Source organism: Xyrauchen texanus, chromosome 30 (genome assembly GCF_025860055.1).
Source record: "Xyrauchen texanus isolate HMW12.3.18 chromosome 30, RBS_HiC_50CHRs, whole genome shotgun sequence".
Taxonomy (NCBI): domain Eukaryota; kingdom Metazoa; phylum Chordata; class Actinopteri; order Cypriniformes; family Catostomidae; genus Xyrauchen; species Xyrauchen texanus.
The window spans coordinates 17,839,810-17,867,357 of record NC_068305.1 but is presented as its reverse complement, the minus strand read 5'-3'; the positions used below and the strand labels follow the sequence as shown (position 1 = coordinate 17,867,357).

General features: G+C 37.1%; 1 protein-coding gene across 1 annotated transcript; it reads right to left on the bottom strand.

Annotated features, from left to right (window-relative positions):
* Positions 1–5,530: 5,530 nt before the first annotated feature.
* LOC127624059 (myotubularin-related protein 9-like) lies at positions 5,531–26,017 on the bottom strand. Its single transcript, XM_052098690.1, has 11 exons — positions 25,971–26,017; positions 25,303–25,508; positions 25,082–25,190; positions 24,817–24,942; positions 22,866–23,039; positions 22,558–22,775; positions 21,820–21,981; positions 17,476–17,617; positions 17,094–17,314; positions 14,649–14,800; positions 5,531–7,091 (listed from the first exon to the last, which is right to left on the bottom strand). Exons 2-11 carry the CDS (start codon positions 25,482–25,484, stop codon positions 6,928–6,930), a joined length of 1,650 nt encoding a protein of 549 aa, XP_051954650.1. The 5' UTR covers positions 25,485–25,508; positions 25,971–26,017; the 3' UTR covers positions 5,531–6,927.
* Positions 26,018–27,548: the final 1,531 nt, after the last annotated feature.

Here is a 27,548-nt window from a genome sequence, read left to right as displayed (position 1 = left end):
GATGGCGTCACGGTGAAATCGTTCCAGATCGCCAAATTAACATTTATATAAGTTGGAAAATTTGCCTACGGTGGGTAAGGGACCGTCTGAAAAGTCCACACATCGTGGTAAATCTGTGGAGTTTTTTCTATATAAATGTTCAGTAAGATCAAACATTGTATGAATACAATCATAAAGACAAGTACATGAAGGAAAAAATAAAAATCAATAAAATAAATACAAATTATTTAAAACAAATATGTATAAACCATAAAAAATGTATACATAAGATAAAGAAGACAATATATATATATATATATATATATATATATATATATATATATATATATATATATATATATATATATATATATATATATATAAACATATAAATATGTATTTGTTTAATAAGTCATGGGTCATGAATGTTCTAATTTTAGCATATAAGAAAGGTTATACAATTGTTATTAATAACGCATGTTTACTCAACACATGTATTGCTTACATGTATGGAAAACTGTGGAGGATGTGGTTAGGGGCCCCATTTAAATGTTCCTTATTTTAAAACTTAAAAATTGGCAACTCCAGAAACAGAGCTTGACAATTGTGTTTGCCACAAGTTATCCAAAGAATGAAATGAATTGCTTTTTTTTTTTTTTTTTTGTTCAATTGTGCTTGATTATCAAACCCAGAGCAAATAATTCTCGCAGTTGTTGTTAATACAGCATATATTCGGGACAACTGCCCACATTCCCGGATGAAATATGTATAGGAATGTATTCACAGGGTCGGGAGGATTACTTCTGAACTGTATGCCACTACAGATTACAGAAAACATGCTGTAAAATGTAATTTGTAACTTATTCCATTAGATTACTCAAGGTCAGTAACATATTCTAAATACTTTGGATTACTTCTTTAGCACTGGTAGTTTTTTTCACTTGTTTTGTCTATAAAAACTCTGACAAAATACACGTTAAAAATAAATTCTCTGAAAAACCGAAATATCTAATGCAGTTTTGCTTCTAAAACAAGATAAATCAAATTGATCTTGAAGATTTTTATATATATTTTACAGGAAAACAATAAAAAAATAATAATCAAGAATACAATTTTTGCCCTAAGGTCAAAACTAGAAAAAGGTCTTACTAGAAAAAAAAAGATGATCTAACGTGAATTTTCTTGATAAAAAAAACATGTGCATGTAAAATGGCTAGAAATAGCATTTTAGCTTAGAGTAAAGCTGACAATTTACACAAGGTTTATTTCTATTTCTTCTGCTCCAATCTTACTCCAAACTTACTCCTCTGTCTGCTTGTATGAATGAAACACTTCATAAAAAAAGTGTTTCACCGCTGTTCAACTTCACTTTGGATCGCATCATTTATATGTATAAATGTTTTCTGTCTGGAACGACTAAATATTAAATGAAACAAATGACAATAAAATGCAAAGTAATCTCTTCAGTAATCAAAATACTTTTGAATGTAACTGTATTCTAATTACCAATTATTTAAATTATAACAGTAGTGGAATACAGTTACTTTTGTGTTTTAAATACATTATACTGTTACATGTATTCCGTTACTCCCAACCCCGTGTATTCATACTGCTTACCTACATACCTAACAAATGCACGTTTCTACAGTCTGAAAAGAGCTTTCTTCATTCTTCAGTGTTTTTAATAACATTTTGTTAATTTAGCATTGTTTACAATCTACCTGGTCTATTAGGCTCACTAGCTGTCTGTGCCATTTTTGGGCTGCTGCCTGCAACTCAAATTTAAAAGCTCATCATTCACACATGGAATAATTTCCAAAAAGTGGTCTAATTTTTCAGAAAACCCCCGAAATTAGAAAGAAAAGACTCATTTCAGAAAATAATTATTAATCAATAATATCGTATATGTTTATAATCTTATGATAAATAGATTTTTGTTGTGTCCTGAATTTGTAAGCATGTAATCCTGGTTCTGTTCACTCTATCTCCATCTGAAAAGTCTTATTTTATATAGTCTTATCCACTAGATAGCAGCAAGTACTAAAAAAATTATCATTTACCTTCTATTACAATATGCAGATCTGAAATGTAGGTGGCACTGTAATGCATTTTAGCCCTTACAGATGTGCTTGTCCACAGACATTCAGTCTGATTTTCAGTTCATGCACGACCCCCATTGTTTCGTTGAATATCTTGGCCTTTTAGTGGACTAAAAGCCCAATGTGTCATTAGAAAGCTGAGATCCTCCCTTCTGCGATGATAAATAACATTTTATCATCAATAGTCGATAACATTTTAGCATGCCTTTCCTGCATGTAGTTCTGGACATCTAAGATACAACATTGGATTATTCATTCAAGCAAGCTCACATACAAGTACAGTGGCTCATTTTGTAAAAAGCTGCCTAAGGTAAGAGCAGATATAACGTTTTTAGCTATATGGGGCTTACAGCAGCAGTGATCGTCACATGAAAGAGACATGTGTGTTTGATGTCTTACAGAAATCATATTTCACTTTGTAATTCTTTTGAAAATATTTTGAATATTTTGAATATTATTAGTGCATCAAATTCCTGAAAATTAGAGCAACAAATTAATTTGATATATGATTTGTTTATTCAAATGCTATTTAAAAGACTTTTATATTCATATTAATAGTTCTACCACATTACTACTAGGTGGCGCTTATTTGCAATTTGGATGTTTTCAGGCCTTAGTTTATTATTTTATGTAAAACAAATGCAGAAGTGATGGTTATCTATGAAAAGTTCAGATTCTAAGCCTTCAAACGTTACCCCATATGCCAGACTTATGTATACAGAGACTTGAACATAAGTGCAAACGTGTTTTGTGTGTGCTCACAACGGAATATGTTCCTTGAGGTTCACTTATAATACTTGTAAAGGTTTTTGTTTTGTTTTTTTGCACCAAAAACTGACATATAGTTGAATAAATTCATGATTTTCCACCCTCATTTTCCCTCTGTCTGAAACACTTGGTTTTGGTGCTGCTACTCCTTTAAGACTTGACACAAAACACCCACTGTTATGATTGGCTCTCAGATCTTAACTGACCTGCTCTATCATTGCCATCTCAACCTCACTGCATCTGGGTGGGCTACGAAAGTGATAAGGTAAACTAGTCACTAATATGTTGTTGTGGAGGCATGCAGGGCTGCGCTCCACTTCACATTTAACATCCACTTGCTAACTCCCCTAAGCACTTCCCCTCGGGGGAAGCCCCGCCGCCATTTTGGAAGTCCATTCCACTTTGTTAATCGAGAGGGAAGTTTCTTTTGACAGACCCTCAACCGCTCGATTTTGACAGAGGGAGCGAGCCTACACTGATGTACACTTCAGGCAGCTCCATATCCCACAATGCAACTCGATTGTGACGTGACAGCAGGCTGCACTTCATAAACCCCACACAACTCTAATGTATGATAGAAGTGAAGTTAGATCAATGAAGCAGTATATAAAAGTTATATTGAGATTTAACTGCATAATACTTGAAGCTACCTTAAACTATCTGTTTATCACAGTTATAGCATATATGCTCATTGTTGTTACTGTAATTTGTGTAAATCTTGATTAATCCTTTCTAACAATTCATTCTAATGAAAAAAATTAAATAAACATACAAGATTTATTCATAAGCCTCTGAAATCAATCTCTTTAAACATTGTTTTCTCAGCTGCAAAAGGAGATGTGTCACAGTGTGACATCACAATATACCTTATTCGCACTAGCGCTATCTTTGACTTTTAATGGGAGTGACAACGAGGCTGTGAGCGATAGACATACAGTCTCTTCAAATGGTCTGTACTGCAGTTTATGGATCGTTCCGCGGATAAATATCTGTCCAATAACATTAAGTATCCAAAGAACTCTAGACAACACGAGTTGTGGAAAATCAGATGTGATCTAGCAGCTTCATACAGCTTTATACCATTCATGCCAATTGAAGAGATGGTAAGTCTATCCCTCACAGCCTCGTTGTCATTCCCATAAAAAATCTAAGTTGGCACTAGCATGAATAAGCTCTATGTGGAGGAAGTAGATAATGCGTTGTTTTGGTTTCAGCAAATGCTCTTTTTGCAGTGAGGAGGTAGTTTTTTTTTTTTTTTAGTTATGAAACGTACGATACATTTTTATAGTACAAGTATGACCTCTAATACAATTTTCAAACTTTGGAGATATCTTTGACACCAAAACAAAAGAGGCCAGGTCTAAGAGGGGTGAACATTTTTTACATTACATCTCCCTCCGAAACTTCTGACGCCACCCGGACCAATGGTGAAACACAATCAAGGGGGACCAAGCAAACCAAAATAGATAAGAGGAGCACCCCTCGGTCTGACAAAGATCAAAGACCCCTCCCCCCACAAAGATTACATTCTAGTACTGCCCCTGCTGTTCAGCATAAAATAGCCTTTCATATTGTGTGCTATTTTTTGCCAGTGTTGGAAGGTAAATCAGAGCAACTGCAGGTTATGGTCTATCTTACGCAATCAATATAACAAAGCCTTCCTGTGATGCTTTAAGGCCATATCCAGTACTCTTGTCTTGACAGCCTCCGCTCAAGTCAATTGATTTTTACCCTAAAAATCTCTTTAAAACTCAATTCCATCACTCCAGGTGTATTTATGAGGCTTCTCAATCCAAGAGATCAATGCTGTGATAGATGTCAGATGTGTGCAGGTTATGGCAGATGAAAGACAAATCCCTCGTTGTCAACAGTTTTCCCCACAAAACAAAATGTTGAATAAGTAACTCAAAGTGACACACTTTGCATGATATGTTTGCCCGAGGGGTTACTACAGGTCTACTACTGTCTCTGTGTCTATCAGACAGTCTTTACATAAAAGTAGGAATAAAATCTGCTTGGGTCCACTCCACACATTATTTCCAAAAATAGGTGTGAGGAAATCAGCACTGATCATCACCCTGAAGTGCGTGACTGTCACTTGGCATGTGCATATCAACATAGTGATGGAGGCATGGTAACATGGGAGGTCCTCTGTGTGTGTGTGTGTGTGTGTGTGTGTGTGTGAGCGAAACTTGAATACATGTATAGCTATAGTGGTACGTGTGTTTGGCCCATTCCCCCAGGAAATACTGCATGTTTCTAATAATGAGCTGGAAAAGCACACATTTATAAAGTAAGTGGAGAGGTGGTTTACACAGATTGTGTTTGTATGAAGAGGCATGTAAAATATTAAATACTCTGAAAGTATTTCTTTTAAGCTATTATTTTTTTAGCGATCAGTTTAATAAAATGCAAAGTTAAAATTTGCAGACTTTTAAAAAAGTCTAGACACTGTGTGAAGACATCGTTTCCTCTTTTTTTTTTTTCCATCCTTGTAACCCATTAGTTATAATTCTGTTATTTACCAACAGCTCCAACACCTTATAATCATGTCATGACTATAAGATTCAAATTAAAGTCAAATTACTACTAGTAATTAACATTTATTACCAGTTTGTTTTGTTACTGGTAAATTTAAAATTGACATTTTCTATATGAAAACACCCAAACTCGAGTGCATTAAATGATCTTTTAATGCCCATAGAACATAACATACATCAGTTAAACATTTGATCAAAATTACTTTTTGTAAAGCAAGACATGACACTGTATAAACTATTATTAGACAATTATACAATGATAAATCTATTTTAGGTCAGTAACGCTATTGAAGTGCCATCAATTAATAACCAATGTGCGGGTAACCTACACATATACAGTACATTACAAAAACACCTGATAAAGATGACCAGACTATACCCAGTATTAACATATCAAACTTAAAGACATTTCTACTGTACATGCAGCAGGGTGTATAAGATGGTAAGCAACCCATGGAATATTAAAGTAATATAAACTTTTTATGCTAAAAGGAGTCACTGCACAATAGATTTAGTGCACATTTATGAAACAAATGGACTTTAAGACTTAAATGGCACATTGAGCATATACTGTATATTAATTGATTTGCATACATATCATTAAGTATTAAATGATTAGCATTAGTTTACAGATGTGATCATGTAGTTTTGAAACATTTCATCCCTAGTGAAATGGACAGGGTGAAATGCTTTTGTGCTGAACGGAAATTGTAATAATCCCAGTGGGATTTATTTTTAGATGTTTCCAAACTACTGCTTTGTATATCCGAACAAAGATCTTCATATTCACCAAAAATGGAACATTTTAAAGATTACTGACCAACACAAATATGCAGAGACGCTTCCTTAACAATATTCTAAATACCTTTACTATAAAGAAATATCAATATTACCTGTGCACAAAAAGATTTTACGTGCTTAAAACTAACCGGGACAATCTCTTAATCTTGTGGCCAATACCTATTTACGCAAGATCTAAAACACTAGTGAGAATTTCCAGCATTCCATAGTCATTGCCAAATTCTTTCCCTTTTAAAACAGCTATTGTTTACTAGCTATATTGTCTATTGCACTTTGTGGCACAGAATATAAAATAAACTATGGCACATTGGCAGTTCCTTGTCTCTGAGAATGTGTAAACCACACCACACATTTAAAAAAAAAAAAAAAAAGTATCTAGTGAAATGACATCACCACAATTACCACAACTTCCTCAGCCAATCACTTCAGAGTGTTTTACTTTAGCAAGCAATAAGGACGAGGGTGGCATTGGCATAGTGTTTTGAGTGCGAAAAGAAATGCACTAATCATACACTAATAGAGAAGCAGATCTAGTAGCAATATCGTAGTTGGAGATTAATTAAACGTGATGTTAACACAAATAAAGTTGAGCAATAGGAGTATTTACACAAATGCTTGTTCTGAGAAAGGGAAAGAACAGTCAGATAAGGAGGCGGGGGTATGTGTGTGAAACATAACACATGATAAATCAGAAGTGTATAATTCTGTTGAAATCTTTCAGTATGCTGGACTGGCATGTTTTACGGAGTCTGCAGTGGGCTGTCCTCTGTCTCCAGCTGAGCCAGCTGTCTCCGAAGGCTGTTCACTTTGTTTTGCAGCTCCTTGTTGTACTCTATTATATGGACCATCTCCTGATAAGCCTCATCCAAACATTTTGTGGAGCGATTCCAGCGAAGGAACACCCCTACAGAAAAAAAAAAAAGAACAAATTCACATGGGAATGTTGAGCATCCAATCTAAATATGTCTTCAGTTCTCCACGTGTGATCTGATGACATCCGGTGTTCTTGTGCCATTGATAAATTACCTTTCCTGTTGTGACTGGAAAGATGTCAGGGATAAAAAAACCTATGTCAGGTTGTGTCAACCCTGTGTGAAAGTTGTAAATATAGTGCCTTGCAAGAGAGGTATCATATATAATAATGATAAAAGTCCAAACATACGGATGTGAGTAGGCCATATGTTGATATCCAGTCTTTATACCAAGCATTTAATCCAAAATGATCATACAGGAAATCGACATGCTGCTTCCGGAAGTTTGTGCACTCTGAAACCAACCCCATTAGGCTGAATTACTGACAAGCGCCATTCACATCAGACATTTATCAGGGGAGATAAAAGACAACTCAATCAAACAAAACAGAGAGAGAGAGCCCAGCTGAGAAGCTGCATGATTGTTGGCCGCTGCTGTTATTCTTTCATACTGAAGTACCGAAGCAGCGAACCCCCATGTAATGCCGGTGAAGATGGTGGCACAAGATTTTTTTCTGGTTTCCTTTCTGGAGCTTCGAACACACGGCCAATCTCTAGAATGGCCATGGGTGCAATGGGCAGTCCACCTCCTATCACTGCTGATCGGGGAGGCCCAACTCTGGCTCAACAACTCCTAGTCGAACAAACTCCTGAGATGCCTTAAGCTGAAGATAGACAACCTGCAGCGGGTCGGCCACAGTCCCGAAAGAATCGGCAGCGGTTCTGATCCCTAAAGCTGAGTGAAGTCGGCCGCCCGTTAGCCTTCGCTCAACAGCTCTGTGACACCTGCCTGGGGTGGATGCTGGCTGAGGAGCCCAGTGACGTTGGGAGTGTTATCTATCTCGTGGTACTGGAACAATTTGTCTCCAAACTTCCGAAAAGAACTGTGGAGTGTGTCCAGTGCCACCGACCGGCATCGCTGGATAAAGCAGTGCAGTTGGTGGAGGACCATTTAGCGGTAGGGTTGGGCGATGTCCCCTAAATTGGCAGTTGACGATGTTGACAGTAAAACATCGCGATGGACGATGATATCGTCGGTGCGGTGGAATGGGGCGGGGGGGTTATATAATTTCATATAATTTTCAAAAATTATATGACAAATTATAATTTCGTTATTTTACTAACCCAACTAATGACTCGTCGGCGCTTTATCAGTAGGTTGCACGACACGTGAAGCATTTTTTTTAAAGCTTTCACTTAAGAAGAGTTGTGCACTTTTTATTTTAATATATCTCTTTACATAAATATATTTTCCACTTAAAAACTATAATTTCGTTATTTTACTCACTGATGAGCAAAAGGTGGAGGCAGAAATGACCATGTACCTGCAGGAAATGGCCATTGATGGGGAAGAGGACCCGCTGACTTGGTGGAAAACGAACGACAAAAGGTTTCCGTTCATGGCAAGATTAGAACGGAAATATCTGTGCATATGTGCTACCAGTACTCCATCAGAGCGGGTCTTCAGCACAGCGGGGTAGTGTAGTTACTCCAATCCGCAGCTTATTAAAACCAGATAAAGTAAATATGTTGGTATTTCTGGCCAGAAACATCGAAATTTAAACACGGTCTATGGTGAAAGATATTAGACTTCTTTACGCATTTTTCGCCATCCGTTGCGGAGCTATTCGATTTTGCATATAATTTTTTTAAACGTTCATTTGTGTAGTTCATATGACCACTTTACAATATTTCAATAACATAATTTATTTTGTAGCCTGTACTGAAGTTAATTGTGCTGCTAATTATAAGTGAAATGTTAATGCTGAGTTTCGGTCTGAGTGTTGTTCCCGTTTTCTTGTTCTTTATTTGTTGTTCTTCTATGTTTTAATAAATGTGTGTTATTCATATTCACCTTGTTTCTTTCATTTGATTTGACATTATGGATTTATGGCCAAGGAAATTTTTCTTTAAAAGTATTAACCAGACAAAAGTTATTTGACGTTCGCTGGTCTGGGTTGATCTTAAACTGCCGCTTCAGTGTATACAAGAGTACATAGCTCTATGTGACAATGAGCAAGATTTTCTGAGACACTACAACTACTAATAATTAATTAATAAAGGCTATTTTCTTGTAGCCTACAACATAAAATATTTTAATCTAAATGTACAGTGTAAGACATGTAAAAAAAAGACGAAGCTAACAATCAATATTTGTGCAGCCTGCCTGACACGTTATTTTCACAGACTAACACGTCACGTCTCTGGCATATACCACAGTATTTAAAATAGCATATATGCATTAGTTATATTCTCAATTTAATTTACAGAGCAATCCCTGCAAAGTTTTTAGGTTAACTATAGAAGAGACTAGGATTAGTGAGTCACACTAGCAAGACTCGCAAAAGGGGGCGTGGCATCACGATGGTGGCTCTACATCGTGATGTTGGTCAGCCATCACGATGGACGATGATATCGTCCATCGGCACAACCCTATTTAGCGGCTTATGCAGGCTCTCTAACTCGCTCTCTTTGTGATCCCCCCCCTCCTTCTTTCTATACCGTTCCCCCGGAAACGGTGGAACAATCCTCCGAGACTGGAGCCCCATCCTGTCTCTCTCTCTCTACCGGACCCTGACTATCCACAGGCCACCTTTGATCGAGCCGGGACATACCAAATACCCGTGAGTATTGGGGTGCACGGGGATATTTACAATTATCCTGTCGTGATCGTCACTATTCTATTTCAGGTTCAAAAGCATAACATTGAGGCAGTGGTTCGTTCCTACCTCACCCATCCACAAATTTTGGGTACTAATTGGCCGGCTTTTCTCGAATTGTTAAAAGGGTTGGATGTGTGGATGGGTCCTGTAATACAGTGGGACAGTGACATTTAGATTTAGGGTTTGGTTTAGGAGAAGGGATAATAAAATATAAGTTCCTGTTGACTGTACATCTTTTACAAATAAAATGTGCTTTGTTGCCACTCTGTGGACATTTCACTGAAAACTGGAGCTCATACGTGTCCATACATTCAACAACATTTCCAGCTTTGGACACACTGAGGGACAGTGGTCTGAATTTCGGTGGTGGTGATTCATGACTATTTTGCAAAACACTGCAGTACCTTAAAGACTTGAGAGTGCTGTGCATTTTAGTCAATGTTTGTTAGTTTTGAGGTCTTCTATTAGTGTACAACTAAAAGTCGGCAAAACTACGTTTTAGCAGATTTAAATACTTAAATATTTACACATTGAAAATGTTCTCTTCTGGGAAAACAGACAAAAATATTAATGACTCATCTTACACTCAAGAATTACATTTTTTTGTCCATTAAAACATTCCCTAGAATGAGAATGTCCCTCCCCCAATACTACCCATTACAGATTAAAGCCCAAAGTATACTTTTTGACAACTGTACGAGACACCCGACTATTGCTCTTCAGGTGTTTAGACCTTCAGACTTGAGTTATACAAATGCAGGTATCTCTAGACTTCCTCACACATGCGTCCTTGATGTGCACATCCACTGTTGACTTTACCTTTGTCTCCTGTTGTTTACCGGCAATTACATATTGTAGTGCATCTTCATGACAACAAAGGCTCAAATGAGTGTTGCCACGTTTTGGACCCACTAATTAGTGCAAATAATTCCAGGAGTGTGCGCAGTCTGCACATTCAAATATGCATGGTTAGAAAAATCAGGCTGTGTGCGTTCAGTGCTCGAGCACTCAGCTGATGACGAGAATTGTGTCACTTGTTCTGTACACTAACATTGAGCGTTTGACTGAGGTATTCTTTGGGCTTAACAATAGCAAGTAGCAAATCACTGTTGAAGGCTGTGACCGTGTAACAGTGCCCACCAACTTTTTCAGCCGTCATGGTTCTGGAAGTATTTTTCCCATACATTTTTTTTCTCCATAGGGATTTCATATGGGACTTCATAAAATACTTTTAAGCCATAAACCAAAACCAACCAATTCCGAGGTGAATCAAAAATTTGAAAATTTTATTTTGAGAAAAAAAAAGTATTTGAAGTTGTTGAATATAAGCATAGAATCAATGCAAAATATTCAGATATATACAAATATATATCCAGTCTGACAGTTTAGGGAGACCAAGTAGCAGATTGTCATAGATGTGCATGGAGCTTCATCTGTTTGATAATGGATTGTGCAGTTCTTCACCAGGAATTCTGAAGTGGAAATAACGTGGCCTGATGTCTTCAGCAGAAGCATATCCCACTGATTAGCAACCTCGGAGCTCACGGTAGGTCTGTCATAAAAGGTTTATAAGTTACCGTTAATCATCAGTTCCCCTATGGAACAAATGAAAGGGATTTTTACTTCTGGAACCAGACTGTTTTGCTCTATTGGCCATTAAAAAAAAGCTGTTTGATATGTCCCACCCAAATATTTGTTTCAACAGGAAATAGCACGTCGAATAGAAAACTATAGATGTATAGTTAAGTCTGAAATCTGCATTAACTGGTGGCAAACCAGTGTTACTTAACAGACATACAGCTCACTGTTTCCAATGTTAACCATGGCATTCTGGTCAATACTCATCCAACTTTGAAATTAACACTAGATTTGTTGTTTTGCCAAGGACACTTCAATTCCCTGTGCATGTATTCCTTTTGAGCAGTCAACCCTCCTCCAACAAACCACCAGTTAGATATGTGTTACTTGCAATTAACCTGGAATGCAGACTGCTTTTGCTTCTACACAAACCCAAACTTCTGCTATATGCTGTGGAAATGTACAATAAAGTTTGGATACATTTGAATTAATTTGTTTCTCTTAGGCTTGATCTAAAGGCTAACACATTTTTTTTAACAGACAAGTTGGACCAGATAGTGAAGGACAAGCAGCAAACAAGTGCTTAGCATACTTGGGAACAAAGTTGATTGACAGAAAGTGTTCAGAGCTGTAATATAGGCAAATGGTGGCTACTTCAAAGAAGCTAAAATATATTAGTTTTAAGTTGTTGTTTCTTGTATGCCTACATAATTAACATTCCTTCATTTTTGTTATTTCAGATTTTTGATGACTTTCCTGTAAATACAAAGTAAGGTAAACAGTAATAATAAAGAATAAATAAAGTGTGTCAAAACTTTTGACTGGTTGCTGAAGTCTAAACATATCTGGGAGTTCTCTAGAGCTGCTCATGTGACAAAGTGAACCCCAATGGCATTAAACTCAAAGTGTCTGCTTTGCTGCTTCGACTGTAAGAGTAGCTTTCACTGCGCCCTTTAGAGTAGAGGCATGACAAGCTCCAGAGGTGAGACAAAAAACTATTTATGACACGGAGGTCATAGGGGTTAAACATTTGCCACATCTGCTAATTCCACATTACTTTAATCTGTATTGCACATAAAGACAAATTTACAAAAATTACAAACCCCTAATTTACCAAAGGTTTACTATGATTTAATGACATGACTTTGGGAGCTAACTCTTGTTCAAGTGTCACAGACATTAAAGGGATAGTTCACCCAAAAATTTAAATTCTCTCATCGTTTACTCACCCTCATGCCATCCCAGATGTTTAGAACTTTCGTTCAACTGCAGAACAAAAATTATGATTTTTCATGGGTGCCAAACTTTGAAGCGCCAAAAATAAATAAATCACATAAGTCAGCATAAAAGTAATCCATAAGACTCCAATGATTAAAACAATATCTTCTGAAGTGCTATTATAGGTGTGAGTGAGAAACAGATCAATATTTTGTCATGTTTTGCTTGATATTCTTCTCCCTGCCCAGTGGGGGAGGTATGCACAAAGAATGTGTATCACCAAAAACACATCATATGTGAAGTGTGAAAGTGATCTGATTCTCACCTACACCCATCATACAACTTCTGAAGATATTGTTTTAACCACTGGTGTCTTATGGATTACTTTTATGATGACTTATGAACTGAAAATTTGGCACAAATTCACTTGCATTGTATGGACCAAAATAGATGAGAGATGCTTCTAAAAATCTTAATTTGTGTTCTGCAGAAGAAAGAAAGTGATACACATCTGTGATGGCATAAGGGTGCGATAAATAATGAGAGAATTAAAATTTTGGAGTGAACTATTCCTTTAAAGTTGCATCGCTTCTTTATAGCTCTTTGCAATGTAATTGTATCCTAAACATGACAAGGAGGGGCAGTTTTCCCGAAATGGATTATAATTCAACAGACCCAAAAGGATTATCAATAGAAATTAACATTACCTGAGAAATGTATGCCACAATAGCTTTGTCTAATCTATGTCTGGAGAGCCATCCCATGTGCTACATTACTCCATCTTGGTTGCCACTCTAAGATAAATTTGCTTTAGAGAATTGACAGACAGACTTATCTCTTATCTGTTTGTACTGGCACCAGAGTATCAGGATAATTCCATTCAAAAAACAAAACATTATATAATGGGCTCATTATAGAATGAAAAAATGCCAATGCTTGTGTTAACAAATGTAGACTTGTATAAATTATATTGTATAAATGTAGCAAATTCATTAAAAATTGTTTTTTTTTTTTCAATGGATGAGTTAGAACAGATAGTGAAGGAAAGTAGCCAATAAGAGCCCAGCATACACAGGAGCTCATTCGATACTGTTGGAACAGTAGTCCAGGTTAGAGATTTAGTAGAGATGGGCCACTTTCATTTCAAATGAAAGGGAGAAATTGGAACACCCAACCTTGAAGCACCTAACTGTCAATGGATGTAGAAAGAAAGTCCCACCTTTTAGGTAAAAGAGCCAATCACCTTTTAGATACAGACATCGCTTGAGAACTTGCATGTGCATTAGCAATACAGGCTGATAAAATTATTTTTTTAGCATAATATGAGGTTAAGAAGCACTGTTTATGATTCCAGTAGTCAAATTTGAAATTAGTTTTAAATCAAAATCTTGACCAACAATTTTCGAGATTTAGGTTTTTCCCCATTCAAGTAGATAGGAGCTGCACTGTCATGACTGGAAAGCGTTCCCGAGAGAGTTCCAAAGATGGCCGACAGTGGGCTGACTTGCTATATAGATTTTGTCATGGTGCATGTGAAGTTAATTGAGAGAATGCCAAGTTAAGAGTGTACAAAGCTATAATCTATCAACCTCCATTTGCATAATTTCATACTTTTTCTATTATTTTAAAATGTGGAAAATAGTAGTAATAATAATAACAACGAACAGGTAGGTGTGTCCAAACTTTTGAATTGTATTGTTTCTCACTGATGCACAATATATCAATAGGTCCAGAAAAAATAATGGCATACCATTAGTTTAAAAATCCACATATTCTTTAAGCATCTCGCCTAAAGGCACTGTAGAAATGCAGATACAGCAGGAGGCATTACACAACTGCCCCCTACAGGTTAAACACATGATAATCATTTTCATAAGAAATATACACAGCTGTAACATTTAAAAACCATAACATATGTATATATTCATAATATTAGGAGGAGGACATGCAGAAACAGAGACCAGAATACAATTGAGATGAAAAAAAAATCATTATAGAACAGTCACCGTGCGGGAGACAGTGTTTACTCACCCTCCCACAGCAGCAGGCTCTGAGGGGCAACAGACGGCCATATCACCAGGTTATTGGTCTCATAAAGTGGGTTGAGAAATCGCTCTAGCTCCTGAGGTCTGTTCACCCAAGACCACAGAGACACGGTTTTCTGAGACAAGTGCAGCTTCACTCTGAAACATTGTACAGAGATACAACGTTTACATTTTCCTGCAAGCTTTTTGGTGAAGCCTAAGCCTTACAAATTATATTACTCAAGCTTATTTCCAACGTTCTTACTAATTTTGAGCTTATGAATGTTAAATATATAGAATTCAGTTCTGATGATTATTGTTTATTGCATATAAAAATAAACATACAGTACTCAGACCACAAACACAGGAACAAATCTAAATGAAACCTTTTTCTTGGGTCTAAAGTTCAGATTTATGACATCACACCACTACATGATTTATTTATTTATATTTTTGAGGCCATATCAGCAGCAATGGCTATATTCATGGGAAAGACAACAGTGTTCAAATTAAACAATGTTTACAATGTTTTTATATATATATATATATATAAAATAAAAACAAAAATAACATTAGTAGTAATAACAATTATTTTTCAAAGAGTTTTTCAGTTTAGTATGTGAAAGGAATTCAAAAAGTTTTCCCGGAGAGACCTTTTTAAAAATATCCATCGATATATTTTCAGAATAAAAGTGTTTTCTAATATCATTTAGATATGGACATTCTATCAAAATATGTTTTATCCTCAAGAAAGTCTTGCATAGATCACAAATCAATTCCTCTTCCCCTTTCAATAAGTATGAATGAGTGAGTCTTGAGTGACCAATTCAACATTTCGTATATACAACCTGGTCATATCTATTTTCAAAGAGGAAATAATAAACTCCTTGATTTAGTACTGGGTTTCCTTAATGTAGTTTGTTATATACACATTCATTCATTCCATTTGCCATTTGTTGTGAATGTACATATTCAACATCAGATGCTGGAATATTACATACTGACATGTCCAACTGAAGTGCCTCCTTAGCCGCTTTATCTGACGGTTCACTGCCAGCCAATCCTGCCAACCAATGAATTTTCTTTTTAAGGAGTCCACTTTTACTATTATGCTAATAATTGTAGGGTGTTCTGTTTTTAGAGTTTCGAGTGCTTCCAGGCAGGATTTAGAATCTATACAAATTAGAAAGTGACGTTGCCGTTGCTTTTCTATTTGTTCTAAAGCTAGTAATAGTGCACAAGCTTCTGCTGTGAAAATTGAACTTTGTCCAGGAATACACTTGCCAAAATGTTTTGGACCAAAAGCCACTACTGCTGCAGATACATGATTGTCTGACTTTGATCCATCTGTGTACACTGGTACATGAGATGGTAAGCTACATCTTATGTCCAGGAATTTCTCCTAATAGACCATACCACAACATGATGCATTATTTTTAGGAAATGACTTGGATGGATTCCAGAAATAATAACTGGTCAGAAGTCATTTATAAGAAATCTTCCTCAGAAGTAGGGTCATCAATCAAACAAAAAGTTTAAGCAAATTAATTACATGGTATGCTGATTAATTAATCGAATTACAATATAAGAATTTGCTGAGAAAGGCCCTCAAATAACAGTTATTATTAAATATAGTTTTATTTAATTACCAATATAATATCTATATTAAAAAGAATACAAATAATTAAAATGCATTATATAATTATTTATTTTTTTGCGGCAGACGTGTAAAGCATAGATAATACAATACAAAAAATGGCTTTAGAAGGCAATGTATATTGTTTATTTCCATAATATTGAACATCATGGGTAGCAAATTTGCAACTGAATTAGGCAATCTGTCTGAAACAGATTTATTAAGGCCTTGTCTAAGGACGCACCAATGCACACATGCATCAGACACACTTGGAGTGTTTCACGCATTTTTAGGTCGCTGTGCCAAGTTAAACTTAGTTTGTCTCGAGATCTCTGCATTCTGAATTGTGCTCTGTCCAGTTGTGTTTGAACGCAAGAACGCATCCTCAACTTGTGCCGTCTCTAGTGTGTGAAGCAAGCCTGAGTGTTTGTTGTTGTTTGTATAGCTGCGTGTTGCCTATACAGCTGGAGTATTGCTTACAGGCCCATGCTGCAAACAGGTGGTACTTCATGCTTGAATTTCTCAGTTGGTAGGAATTTTTCGTAGCCTATTACAGCAGATTTGGGGTACATGATTAATTGCATTGATTTTTTTATATTATTTATCACACTAAATTAACAGCCCCTTTCTAGAACACTTTCACTAGAAATTAATATATGTAATTAAGGAGAAGATACCTTTGCTACAACAGTTTTCTTTTACAAAATGGCAAAGGAAATGAGACATTATCTGAGAATCTGTAAATTGACATCATGCCAGCATTGTGCAGGAAGCTGACAGTGCAGGAAGCTGACAGTGAAGGAGTTGAATGCTAACCTCTCGGCCACACTGTTTCCAAGGAAAGTGCCAAACTGTGAGGCATAGGCGTGCTCAAAGAGCATGACCAGGAAGTTCTCGTTGAACTGGAAGGAGCATGGAAATTGCCGCAGAATCTGCCACACACAGTCCAGGAAGAGCAGGAACACAGGTGCTTCATTGCGTGGCTTCCCGTTGGAGTGTGCAGACACAGCACAGCGTTGCTGGAACGAGTGACCGGCCTGGAGGTAAAGGTTACCGGGTCGTAGGTCATCACTCATCTTACTTCGAAATATTGAAAGTCATGCGTTTTGTTCATTTTGTTGAAATAAAACCAAAAATCAGACAGCACTGATTTTACTAGGCCCCTTGGAGACAGAGTTTTCTGGATAACCTCTCTTACCTGTAACCACTCTCGTTCAATCAGAGCCTCAAAGCCACGGATGGTTCTGCACGCTGGATCGAGGATGATCTGAGCCAGGGAGGTCACCTGCAATGTGGAATCTGTGCCCTCTGTGCCATGAACCAACACTGAAGCTCCTTCCCTACAAAAAAAAAAAAACATTATAAAGAGACTAAAATTGTAACTAGCAGCAAGGAAAACAAAAAAGCAATAACATACTTTCAAAGCTTAAAGGGATAGTGAAAAAATGAAAATTCTCTTATCATTTACTCACCCACATGCCATCCCAGATGTATGTGACTTTTTTCTCCTGAAGAACACAACTGATGATTTTTGAAGAATATCACCTTTGTAGGCCCTCACAATGCAAGTGAATGAGTACCACAGTTTTAAAGCTCCAAAAGCATATATAGGCATCATAAACGTAATCCACCTGACTCCAGAGCTTAAATACATGTCTTCAGGATCAATATGATAGATGTGGGTGAGACATTGGAGTGGTGGTGGTGTAGTGGTCTAAGCACATAACTGGTAATCAGTAGGACACTGGTTCGAGCCCCACAGCCACCACCATTGTGTCCTTGAGCAAGGCACTTAACTCCAGGTTGCTCCAGGGGGATTGTCCCTGTAATAAGGGCTCTGTAAGTCGCCTTGGATAAAAGCGTCTGCCAAATGCATAAATGTAAATGTAAACAGATACAATTTAAACATTTTTTATTAAAATTTTTTTTACTATCAATCTTCACTTTCAGTTTCACGTTCTGTTATTTTTTCCCATTTGCATTCTTTGTGCATTTCGACTCCTACTGGGCAGGGATTATAGTAAAAAAGGACAAAATATTGATCTGTTTCTCACCAACACCTATCATATAACTTCTGAAGACATGGATTTAACAACTAGAGTGGTATGGATTACATTTATGCCGCCTTTATGTGCTTTTTGGAGCTTCCAAATTTTGGTCACTTACATTGTATGGACCTATAGAGAAATATTCTTCTACAAACCTTCATTTGTGTTCTGAAGTGAAGAAAGAAAGTCAAACACATCTGGGATGGCATGAGGGTGAGTAAATTATGAAATATACATTTTTGTGTGCACTGTCCCTTTAATGGTTATGTGTGCAATTTAATCAATGTTAAAATCCATTGTCGTACAAGTAGCCATTTAAAGATTGACTTCATACAGATATTTGTTTTTACTTTTTCACCCGTTTGTTTCAGCAGTCCCACATGTAAACTTCTGGCTCAACCATTGCCTTGAATTCTACAAGTTTATCAAACAAGGTAGGCAGGGAGGGGCAGTAGGAGTGTTTGAACACGAAAATTGTTGCAATTCTGTTTAGTGCCACTACTGAGAATATCAAAACACTTTAACTTCAAGAACAAGTATACTCTAATGAATTTATTTTCAGAAAACCTTTCACAAATTTGTACTCTTTAAGCTTATTCCCTTGAAGAGTAAAAGCTACTTAATCTTAAACAGAATCAAATCAGTACATTTGCGTTATTGTATCTAAAAGAATAACTATTTAGTACTCAGATCAGAGACTATTGAGAAACATTTTGAAAAACATGAAGTGAAAAACCTGTCCTCTTTGGTTTAAAGATCAGATTTATGACATCACAAAAACGCCAGTAAATGACTTCAAATTCTGGACACTTTGAAATACTCAAACCAGCCCATCTGGCACCAACACTCATCCATGCGATTATCTAATCAGCCAATCATGTGGCAGCAGATCAATGCATAAAATTATGCAGATACGGGTCAAGAGTTTCAGTTAATGTTCACATCAACCATCAGAATGGGAGAAAAAATTTTTTTATCTCCGTGGCATGATTATTGGTGACAGACGGGCTGGTTTGAGTATTTCTGTAACTGCTGATCTCCTGGGATTTTTACGCACAACAGTCTCTAGAATTTACTCAGAATGGTGCCAAAAACAAAATGATGATGGATGGAAACACCTTGTTGGTGAGGGAGGTCAACAGAGAATGACCAGACTGGTTCAAACTGACAAAGTCTACGGTCTAAAGATAACCGATCTGTAAAACTGTGGTGAGAAGAATATCATCTCAGAACGCTATTCGGAGATGCATGATGGCACTGTTTTGGTGGCATGAGGGGGACTGTGGTGATGGGGGCGTGGTCGTGTATCTATCTGCGGAGAGAGAGAGAGAGAGAGAGAGGTATGGCTCGTCACCTGGGTTATCATTATCTCTAACACCTGTTTCTTGTAAAAAGGCACATGAGGCATCAGAGTGGCAGAGAGAGACTGTACCTGTGTGTGCGTGATAAAAAGCATTTACTAATTTGTGTGTGTGACTACTTGGCCACCGAGTGCCCTTTTTGTTTAAGTTTTGTGAACGATGCTGAAGAGTAATTAAAATGCTCACATTGACAGTTTGCTGCCTCCTGACTTCTTCATTGCCCAGATAATGAACCTGTTACAGGGACCTACACAATATTAGGCAGGTGGTTTTAATGTTGTGGCTGACCGGAGTGTGTGTGTGTGTGTGTGTATGTGTATATATATTTTAGGACTGTCAATGGATTACAATTTTTAATCTAATTAATTACATGATGTCCCACGATTAATCGCATATACAAATATTTGCTGAGAAAGCCCCCATATAACAATAACTCAATATATAATGTTGAATTATTATACATAGTTATCTTTAAATATTAAATTTTTTAAAATATATAATATATATACAGATAATTAAAATGCATTACTTACTTGTGGCAGAAGAGTTAATCATTGATATGACAATACAAAAAACGGCTTTAGAATACAATGTATTGTTTTCTACCATATTATTGAACATCCTTGGGATACAGTTCACAGCAATCCGTTTCAGAAGTGAATTTGTCAATCAGTTGGAGATTTATTATGAGGGCTTGTTTAAGGACCCGTCAATTTCAACAATCATATACATAAAATGTTTAGGTCACTGTGTCAAGTTAAATATAGTTTAATACTTAGAACACATCTTGAGGTCTCTTAGTTCGAATTTGCAAAAATGTAACGCATGTCTGTTTTGTGCTGTCTGGTTGTTTTCTTCGCTGTATAAACTGCGCTTTGCCACACAGCTGAAATTTAAATTACTGCCCTCTGGAGTAAACAGGTGGTACTACAAGCTTGCATTTCTCAGGAATCTTCCTTATTACAATCCGGGGGCATTGAGATTAATTGCGTAAAATTGTTTTATGCGTTATTTTTAATAAAATTAATCGCACTGAATTAACCTGTTAAAACCGCCTTGACCGCTCCAGGCAGTCGGTTAGGAGCCCCTCCTCCCCTCATGGTCAGAGACCGTTCCTCCGCCCTCAGGCAGCCGGGCTCCTCCGTTCCCCGGCGGATGAACCCGGCTGCTCCATTGGGGTGGATGGTAGTGGCGAGGACTACTACGGTGCATTCCTCCTTCTTCCCGTGTTGCGGCACCAGTGTAACACAGTTCAATGGAAAGGCGGAGGCGAGAACCGGCTTGATAATAGAAATAATATTTTAATAATAAACTTAACCAAAAGACACACACAGGTTTCGGGCAGCCCGTAACTCACGCTCTCTCGCACTGCCTTCTCCGGTCGCCTTTATCCCTCTTAGGCTTCATCAGCCAAATTAGGGGCCCCGTGTGCAGAATAACGACCCGGCCCTGCCCTCCGCCCTGCCACAATACGTTTTTAAATTTTTTCCTTTCAGGGCAGTTATTTCCTTTTTGAAGCCAATCGTAATAACGGCAAAGTTTAAACACTTATTTTAGAACAGTGCTTGATTGACAGGTGAGGGGTGGCGCTTCACTGCTGTCCAGTATGCATCAGGATTAGCGTTTACACCTCAAATGTGATATGGTCAGATGCAAGCTCAACTACCTCTAATTGTGTTTTTTGTGATCCGCTCACAAACGCTTTGCACCCCATTTACAACTGAATATAATGCTGACCACATGTGATCGGATCACCCAAAACACATCTTAATACCAGGTGTAAACGGGCCTTTATGTACTTGCACTCTAACACACAGGAATTAATCCACACACACCCAGTACTACAAATGTGATAATGAACTGCGTGCCAAAATCAGCATTTAAAATGACATGAACATGATGCTGATTACAGCATGAAAACAGCAACAATTATCATCACAGCGAGCTTTGCAACAAATATGGAGAGCCACAGGGTAACAACAGTTTTTGTAATTAACTTAGAATAGGGCTCAAAGAGGGAAAACAGTAACTAACAGTTGTACAATATGGCTTAATATGCAGTCATGCTAAGTATTTGTCTATAGGTTAGTGTGTCTGTGTGTGAATGACAGGGTACAAGAACAACAGCTATACCTATCAATGCACTGTGCAGCCAGGCAAGCAGTGGTGAGGATTTCCTTAACATGACTCTGCCAGTTGGAGGCCTCTAGTTTACTGAGCCAGCGGTCCATGCTGTGAGATTGATCATTGCATGCCTCCACCAGCTTTATCAGACTCTCCTGCAGAATGCTGGACCTGTGAGAGAACAGTTGTCAGATTATAGACAATAGTTATGGAACTCCTTTTCTACTTTTCTTACACATTTTATGCCTCAGTACAAGGCCAAATCAGCATTACTTGAAGCTGCAGTGGATGTGTTCTTGCACGTAATAATTAAAATATGCTCTTTCCTTGTTACATTTTTTAACCGCTAAACAAATAAATAGTAATACATTTTTTAAATTCACTAAATTACACTCACATCACATGAAGCCACCAGTCATATCAGTAGCCTAATAGAAGTTGTTTAATTAAACATCAAGAGGGTCCCCTCATGGGGCCAACATGCTGAGATCACATGATCAACCGAATACTTCTCACTTTATCTCGGTAATCCCCATTATCAGAAACCTTTGCTCGCAGAATTAATAAAATCATGGCTTAATGTGATTAGTGCATTTCTACGATGCCATAGGTACCGAAAAATGCTTTTAAATGAGGCTCCATCATGCCACTAGGTGTCAGTATAAGATCAAGGTGACCACCATATGAATCGGTACACCTGAGTGCAAACTAACAAGCACTGTCATAATTTATATATTGAGTACTTGCCTCTCGATAGCTTTATGGATCCTCCTCCACTGCGGGTAGTTGGCTTCCTGCTCAAATCCACCTCCGCGAGCTTTAGCCTGCTGCGCTACAGCTATCGTCCGTGTGTCAATGATGTAACCACGCTTCCCTGCGCAAAGTGTGGCATTGATTAGTTTCTCGTCTTCTTTGCAGCGACGCCCATTGGTTCCTGTTAGTGGCTGCCCTGCTCGCATCATCACCTGTGGACAGTGGAGAGGCCAGTGTGATAAGACCTGTATTAAATTAATCTCTATTACATAGAGAAACATTTTCAAAAGGGCACTGCTTACCATGCCATTTTTCTTGTGATAGTAACTGAGCACCGGGAAACGGCCACCATGACGGAAGGAAGCAGCTTTGCGGAGAGTTTCATCATCAATGTCTTTGGGCACGGTCAGCAGGGAGGGGTAGGAGGGGCACACGCTGAAGTTTTCATTTACCTCGCTCAGTCTCCATTCATCTGTCTAAGAGAGGACAGCGGAACTCAGTATCAACATTTGCCTTAGTACATTAAAGAGATAGTACACCCCAAAATTACAATTCTCTCTTTGTTTACTCATCCTCATGCCATCACAGATGTGTATGACTTCATTCTTCTGCTGAACACATGCAAAATATTTTAGGAGAATATCTCAGGTCTGTTGGTCCATTCAATGCAAGTGAATGGTAGCCAGAACTCTAAAGCTCAAAAAACCAGCATAAAAATCCATATGACTGCAGTGGTAAAATCCATGTCTTCAGAAGCAATATACAGTAGTATTAGGTGTGGGTGAGAAACAAATCAATGTTTAAGTCATTTTTTACTATAAATTTCCACGTTCACTTACAAATTATTTTTCTTTTGGCGATTCACATTCTTCATGCATATCGCTCCACTGGGCAGGGAAGATAATTTATAGAAAAAAAGGACTTAAATATTGATCTGTTTTTTTACCCACACCTATCATATTGCTTCTGAAGACATGGATTTAACCACTAGAGTTGTATGAATTACTTTAATGCTGCCCTTATGTGATTGTTGGAGCTTCAAAATTCTGGCAACCATTCACTTGCATTGAATGGACCTACAGAGCAGAGATATTCTTCTAAACATCACTGTTTGCATTCAGCAGAAAAACAAACTCATTCACATTTGGGAAGGTATGTTATGGCACTTTGTGCCTTCCAGTTTTTTCAAAAACTTGTAATCGTTTCTTCAACTGCCATCCATCCTCTATGCACTCAGTCATTTTTTAGTCCTAATGAAATAAATAGTAATTTTGAAACATATGTATAAAACCATGACTACTCACATGCGATGAAGAGTTCAGTCATATAAGTAACCTTCTAAAAGCTGTTTTATACTACATGGAGCAGGGGCACCCTCATGGGGGATGCCATTTTAGAATCACATGACCAGCTGAATACTACTCGCTTAATCTCATAAACCATCAAGTTATTGGAAACTTTCACTCTTGGATTAAACCAATCATGGCTGATAGTGAAAACTGAATTTCTACAATGGCATCTGCACCTTAAAACTATTGAGTTTGAATGATGCTGCATCCACACCACTAGATGTCACTGTAAGTCCAAGATGACATGAGCAAAAAGTTACTAAGTGCACCTTTAAAGGTATAGTTCCCACAAAAAAGGCAATTCTCTCATCATTTACTCACTCTTACGCCATCCAGACTTGTATAAATATATTTCTGCTGTGGAACAGAGATGAAGATATTTTGAAGGATAAGATATTTGTTTTTTCCATGTAAGTCAATGAGGTTCATAATGTTCAAGCTCCAAAAAGGACATAAAGGCAGCAGAAAAGTAATAAAATATATACAACTGGACCACATTGACTTTTATTATATTGACAAAAACGAATAATATGTCCTTCAAAATATCTTCATATGTCTTCCATACAAGAAACAACATACAGTTTGAAGTGGCATAAGGGAGAGTAAAATATATATTTATACATATATACATTTTTGGATGAACTATCCCTTCAATCGATGTGTATTATTATAGAGTGTCCTTCTGATTGGGGTGACCAGGTTTAAAATGAGTAGATATTAGAAACACTAGATTTGTTTATATTAAAACTGGAAACTCAGAAAATGCAGTCCTAAATATTTGCTTTCAGGCTTTCACAGAGAATATTCTGAAATAATGAACAATGAGACTGAGAAATATCATTACGACTTTTTTTAAAACAAAGTGATAACTGAAATGTCAAGGCTTCCAAGGATGAAACTATACCATAGACTCCAGGTCTTTGAAAGTCTCCTCTTGGACAAACAACTGCCATCCATCCTCTATGACCTCAAACAGAGGCCGGTAAAAGAACGGGTACATCAGGGACACAGAGTCCAGCGTGGACAGAGCCTGAAAGATAACAGTACATTGACACAAACTGATTAGCTGCAGACAGAGGCAAAGCCCAATATTATCAATCAGTCATTCAGGTTATCTTAGTCCATCTGTGAATATTCTGCTGCATGAGTGAGTATTAATGCAATCTCACCTCAATGGAGCTGGCAACATTAAGACATTCCTCCATGCCAGGTATGTCCAGCTGGATCACTCGCAGGTCTTTACACTTTACAATAATAGTTCCAAGTGACCCGATAAATCTGCAAACATTAGTGGTATAAACAGTTACACATTACATCATGAACCGTGACCCTTGGACAAGGAATCACACAAGATTTATACTTTAAATGTAAACTAGCAGGTCAGCGGTACCTTTTCTCAATCGAGTCAATGTTGGCATGGAGCAGCCAGAGTTCTTCAGTGTTATCTTGTCGAGATGACAGGATGAGGTGATGTCCTGTTAGACACAGCGTTCCCTCCACAGTAGGCATGAAGGGTCGGCGCAAGACCACCCCGTCCACACGAGGGGTTTTAATCAGCTCAGCAAACTCCATAGTGCAAAGAGAGGTGCAAGAAACCTAGGAGAGTCAGTGAGACATAATTACTACAAAATATGACGCAGTGATGAATGCTTCAGCGATTTAGAGCAAAAACGACCCGTTATAAGGTTGACTATTGTTAATATGTATTGCAGTGGTGGATTCCCATCTGCTGTAGGTTACAATACAAGATACTCGCTATATACACTGCACGAATGAGACAACAATAAGACATGAGATATGCTTGTCTAAAGAAACAGTTACTGTAACAGCATTAAGGTACTTGTCAAATGTATCTCGGTTCGCAGTTTCATAACACTAAAATATGTAAACAGACGCAATGTCTAGCTTTGCAGCGCTTCGACGTGAAAACTTCAATATTGCTTTAATCGAAAACATGCACCTAAAACCACAAATGTAATCGGACCTACACATAACACGATGTGCACTAAAACACGCATTTAGATAAGATTATCGCTGTAACAAAACCATTCCTCTTACCTGCCACCTCTACTTCCTAGTCTTCCACTCCTTCAGTGGATTTTTCAACAGACCGCAGAGAAATTTGAAGCGATATCGCCACCTACTGGCTTGACAGAAAACATGGAAAAATGACTAGAAGTGAGAGTAACACTGTTCTTAACACAACTAAAAATTAAGTCTGTAATTATTTAATTACTTACGTAATTATTTAACTTATATAGTTATAATTATTATATAGAAGTTGTTATGCAGTTATTCTCTAGGTTTCTAAATAGATTGCTCAGAAAGACCATGCTAGTGCTAGTAGGGCCAATCCATGCAAGTAATGTCTAATAGTTATTGAGAATAGCGAGTGACCTTAACTGGTCCATGAGTTAGACCAGTATAGACCAGCCATAAACCAATCTTCCACAAAAAGTAAGTTGGACTTGTCCTATCTTCACTTTTAAAACACAAAGCAAAGGTCTGGGTTAAAGTGAGGCACTTACAATGCAAGTCAATGGGGCCAGTCCATATGTTAAAAATAATCACTGTTTCAAAAGTATAGCCACAATATGTAAACAATATGTAAACATGATTTTAGTGTGTTAAAATGGCTTACTAACCTTTTATGTGTGACGATACATCCAATTTTACAACTTTGTTGCCATGACGCTGTAACGCCATAAATGATTTAACACATTTACAGCTCACTTAATACATGATTGTTAACAGAAGAATTCATGTAAGTGCTTTTACAAAATTATAAGCTTCACATTTCTGCCTGTAGACCCTCCAAATATTTAAATATTATCTGTAAAATAAAAAAAAAGAAGACACCATTAAAAACCCATTTAATTTTTCACCTAGATGCATGTTTTGTTAAGCCTATTTAATAAGCAGGATCTATGTGTGGAGATGCTTGTTGTGCCTGTCTATTTAACAGGATAAGATTTAATTTCACCTCTGAGTAAATACCTCTGAAAAGCATTGCTGGGAATACACATTGGCCTCTACTTGCTACTTAATTTTATCCAATAAACTGTGTAGTTACTACTGACAGTACCTTGTTAAGAAAGTAGCTGAGAAGCTTTATTGTAGTTAATACAATAATTTGACCTTTATTACATATAATTTCATGTCTAAGGAATTAAAAGGATCTGAAATGCTTGGAACTCCATAATGTTCAACAGTAACAAAGTGAAATGCATAACAGATACTATCCTTTTTACATATATATATATATATATATATATATATATATATATATATATATATATATATATATATATATATATATATGTGGTGTCCTAACATTTTATAAAAGTGGGATCATTTAATTTGAGTTTAAAATAAATTAAAGAAATGTTTCTCACAATCCGGAGGGCAATAGAGTTTTTTACTTATGGATCCATTATTGTGCTGTATAATATGATTTGAAATATCTTATACAAAATATATATTTTTTAAAGAACAGTTTTAGAGAGAGTTTTTGACACTTTCAAATTGGGTATGACTTCCAAGTCTGTTGAGCGATCCCACAGATTTCGAGTCCATGCAGTATTTACGGCACTGGATATAGACCAATCCAGAGACGACTTGTATAACCACGTGCGA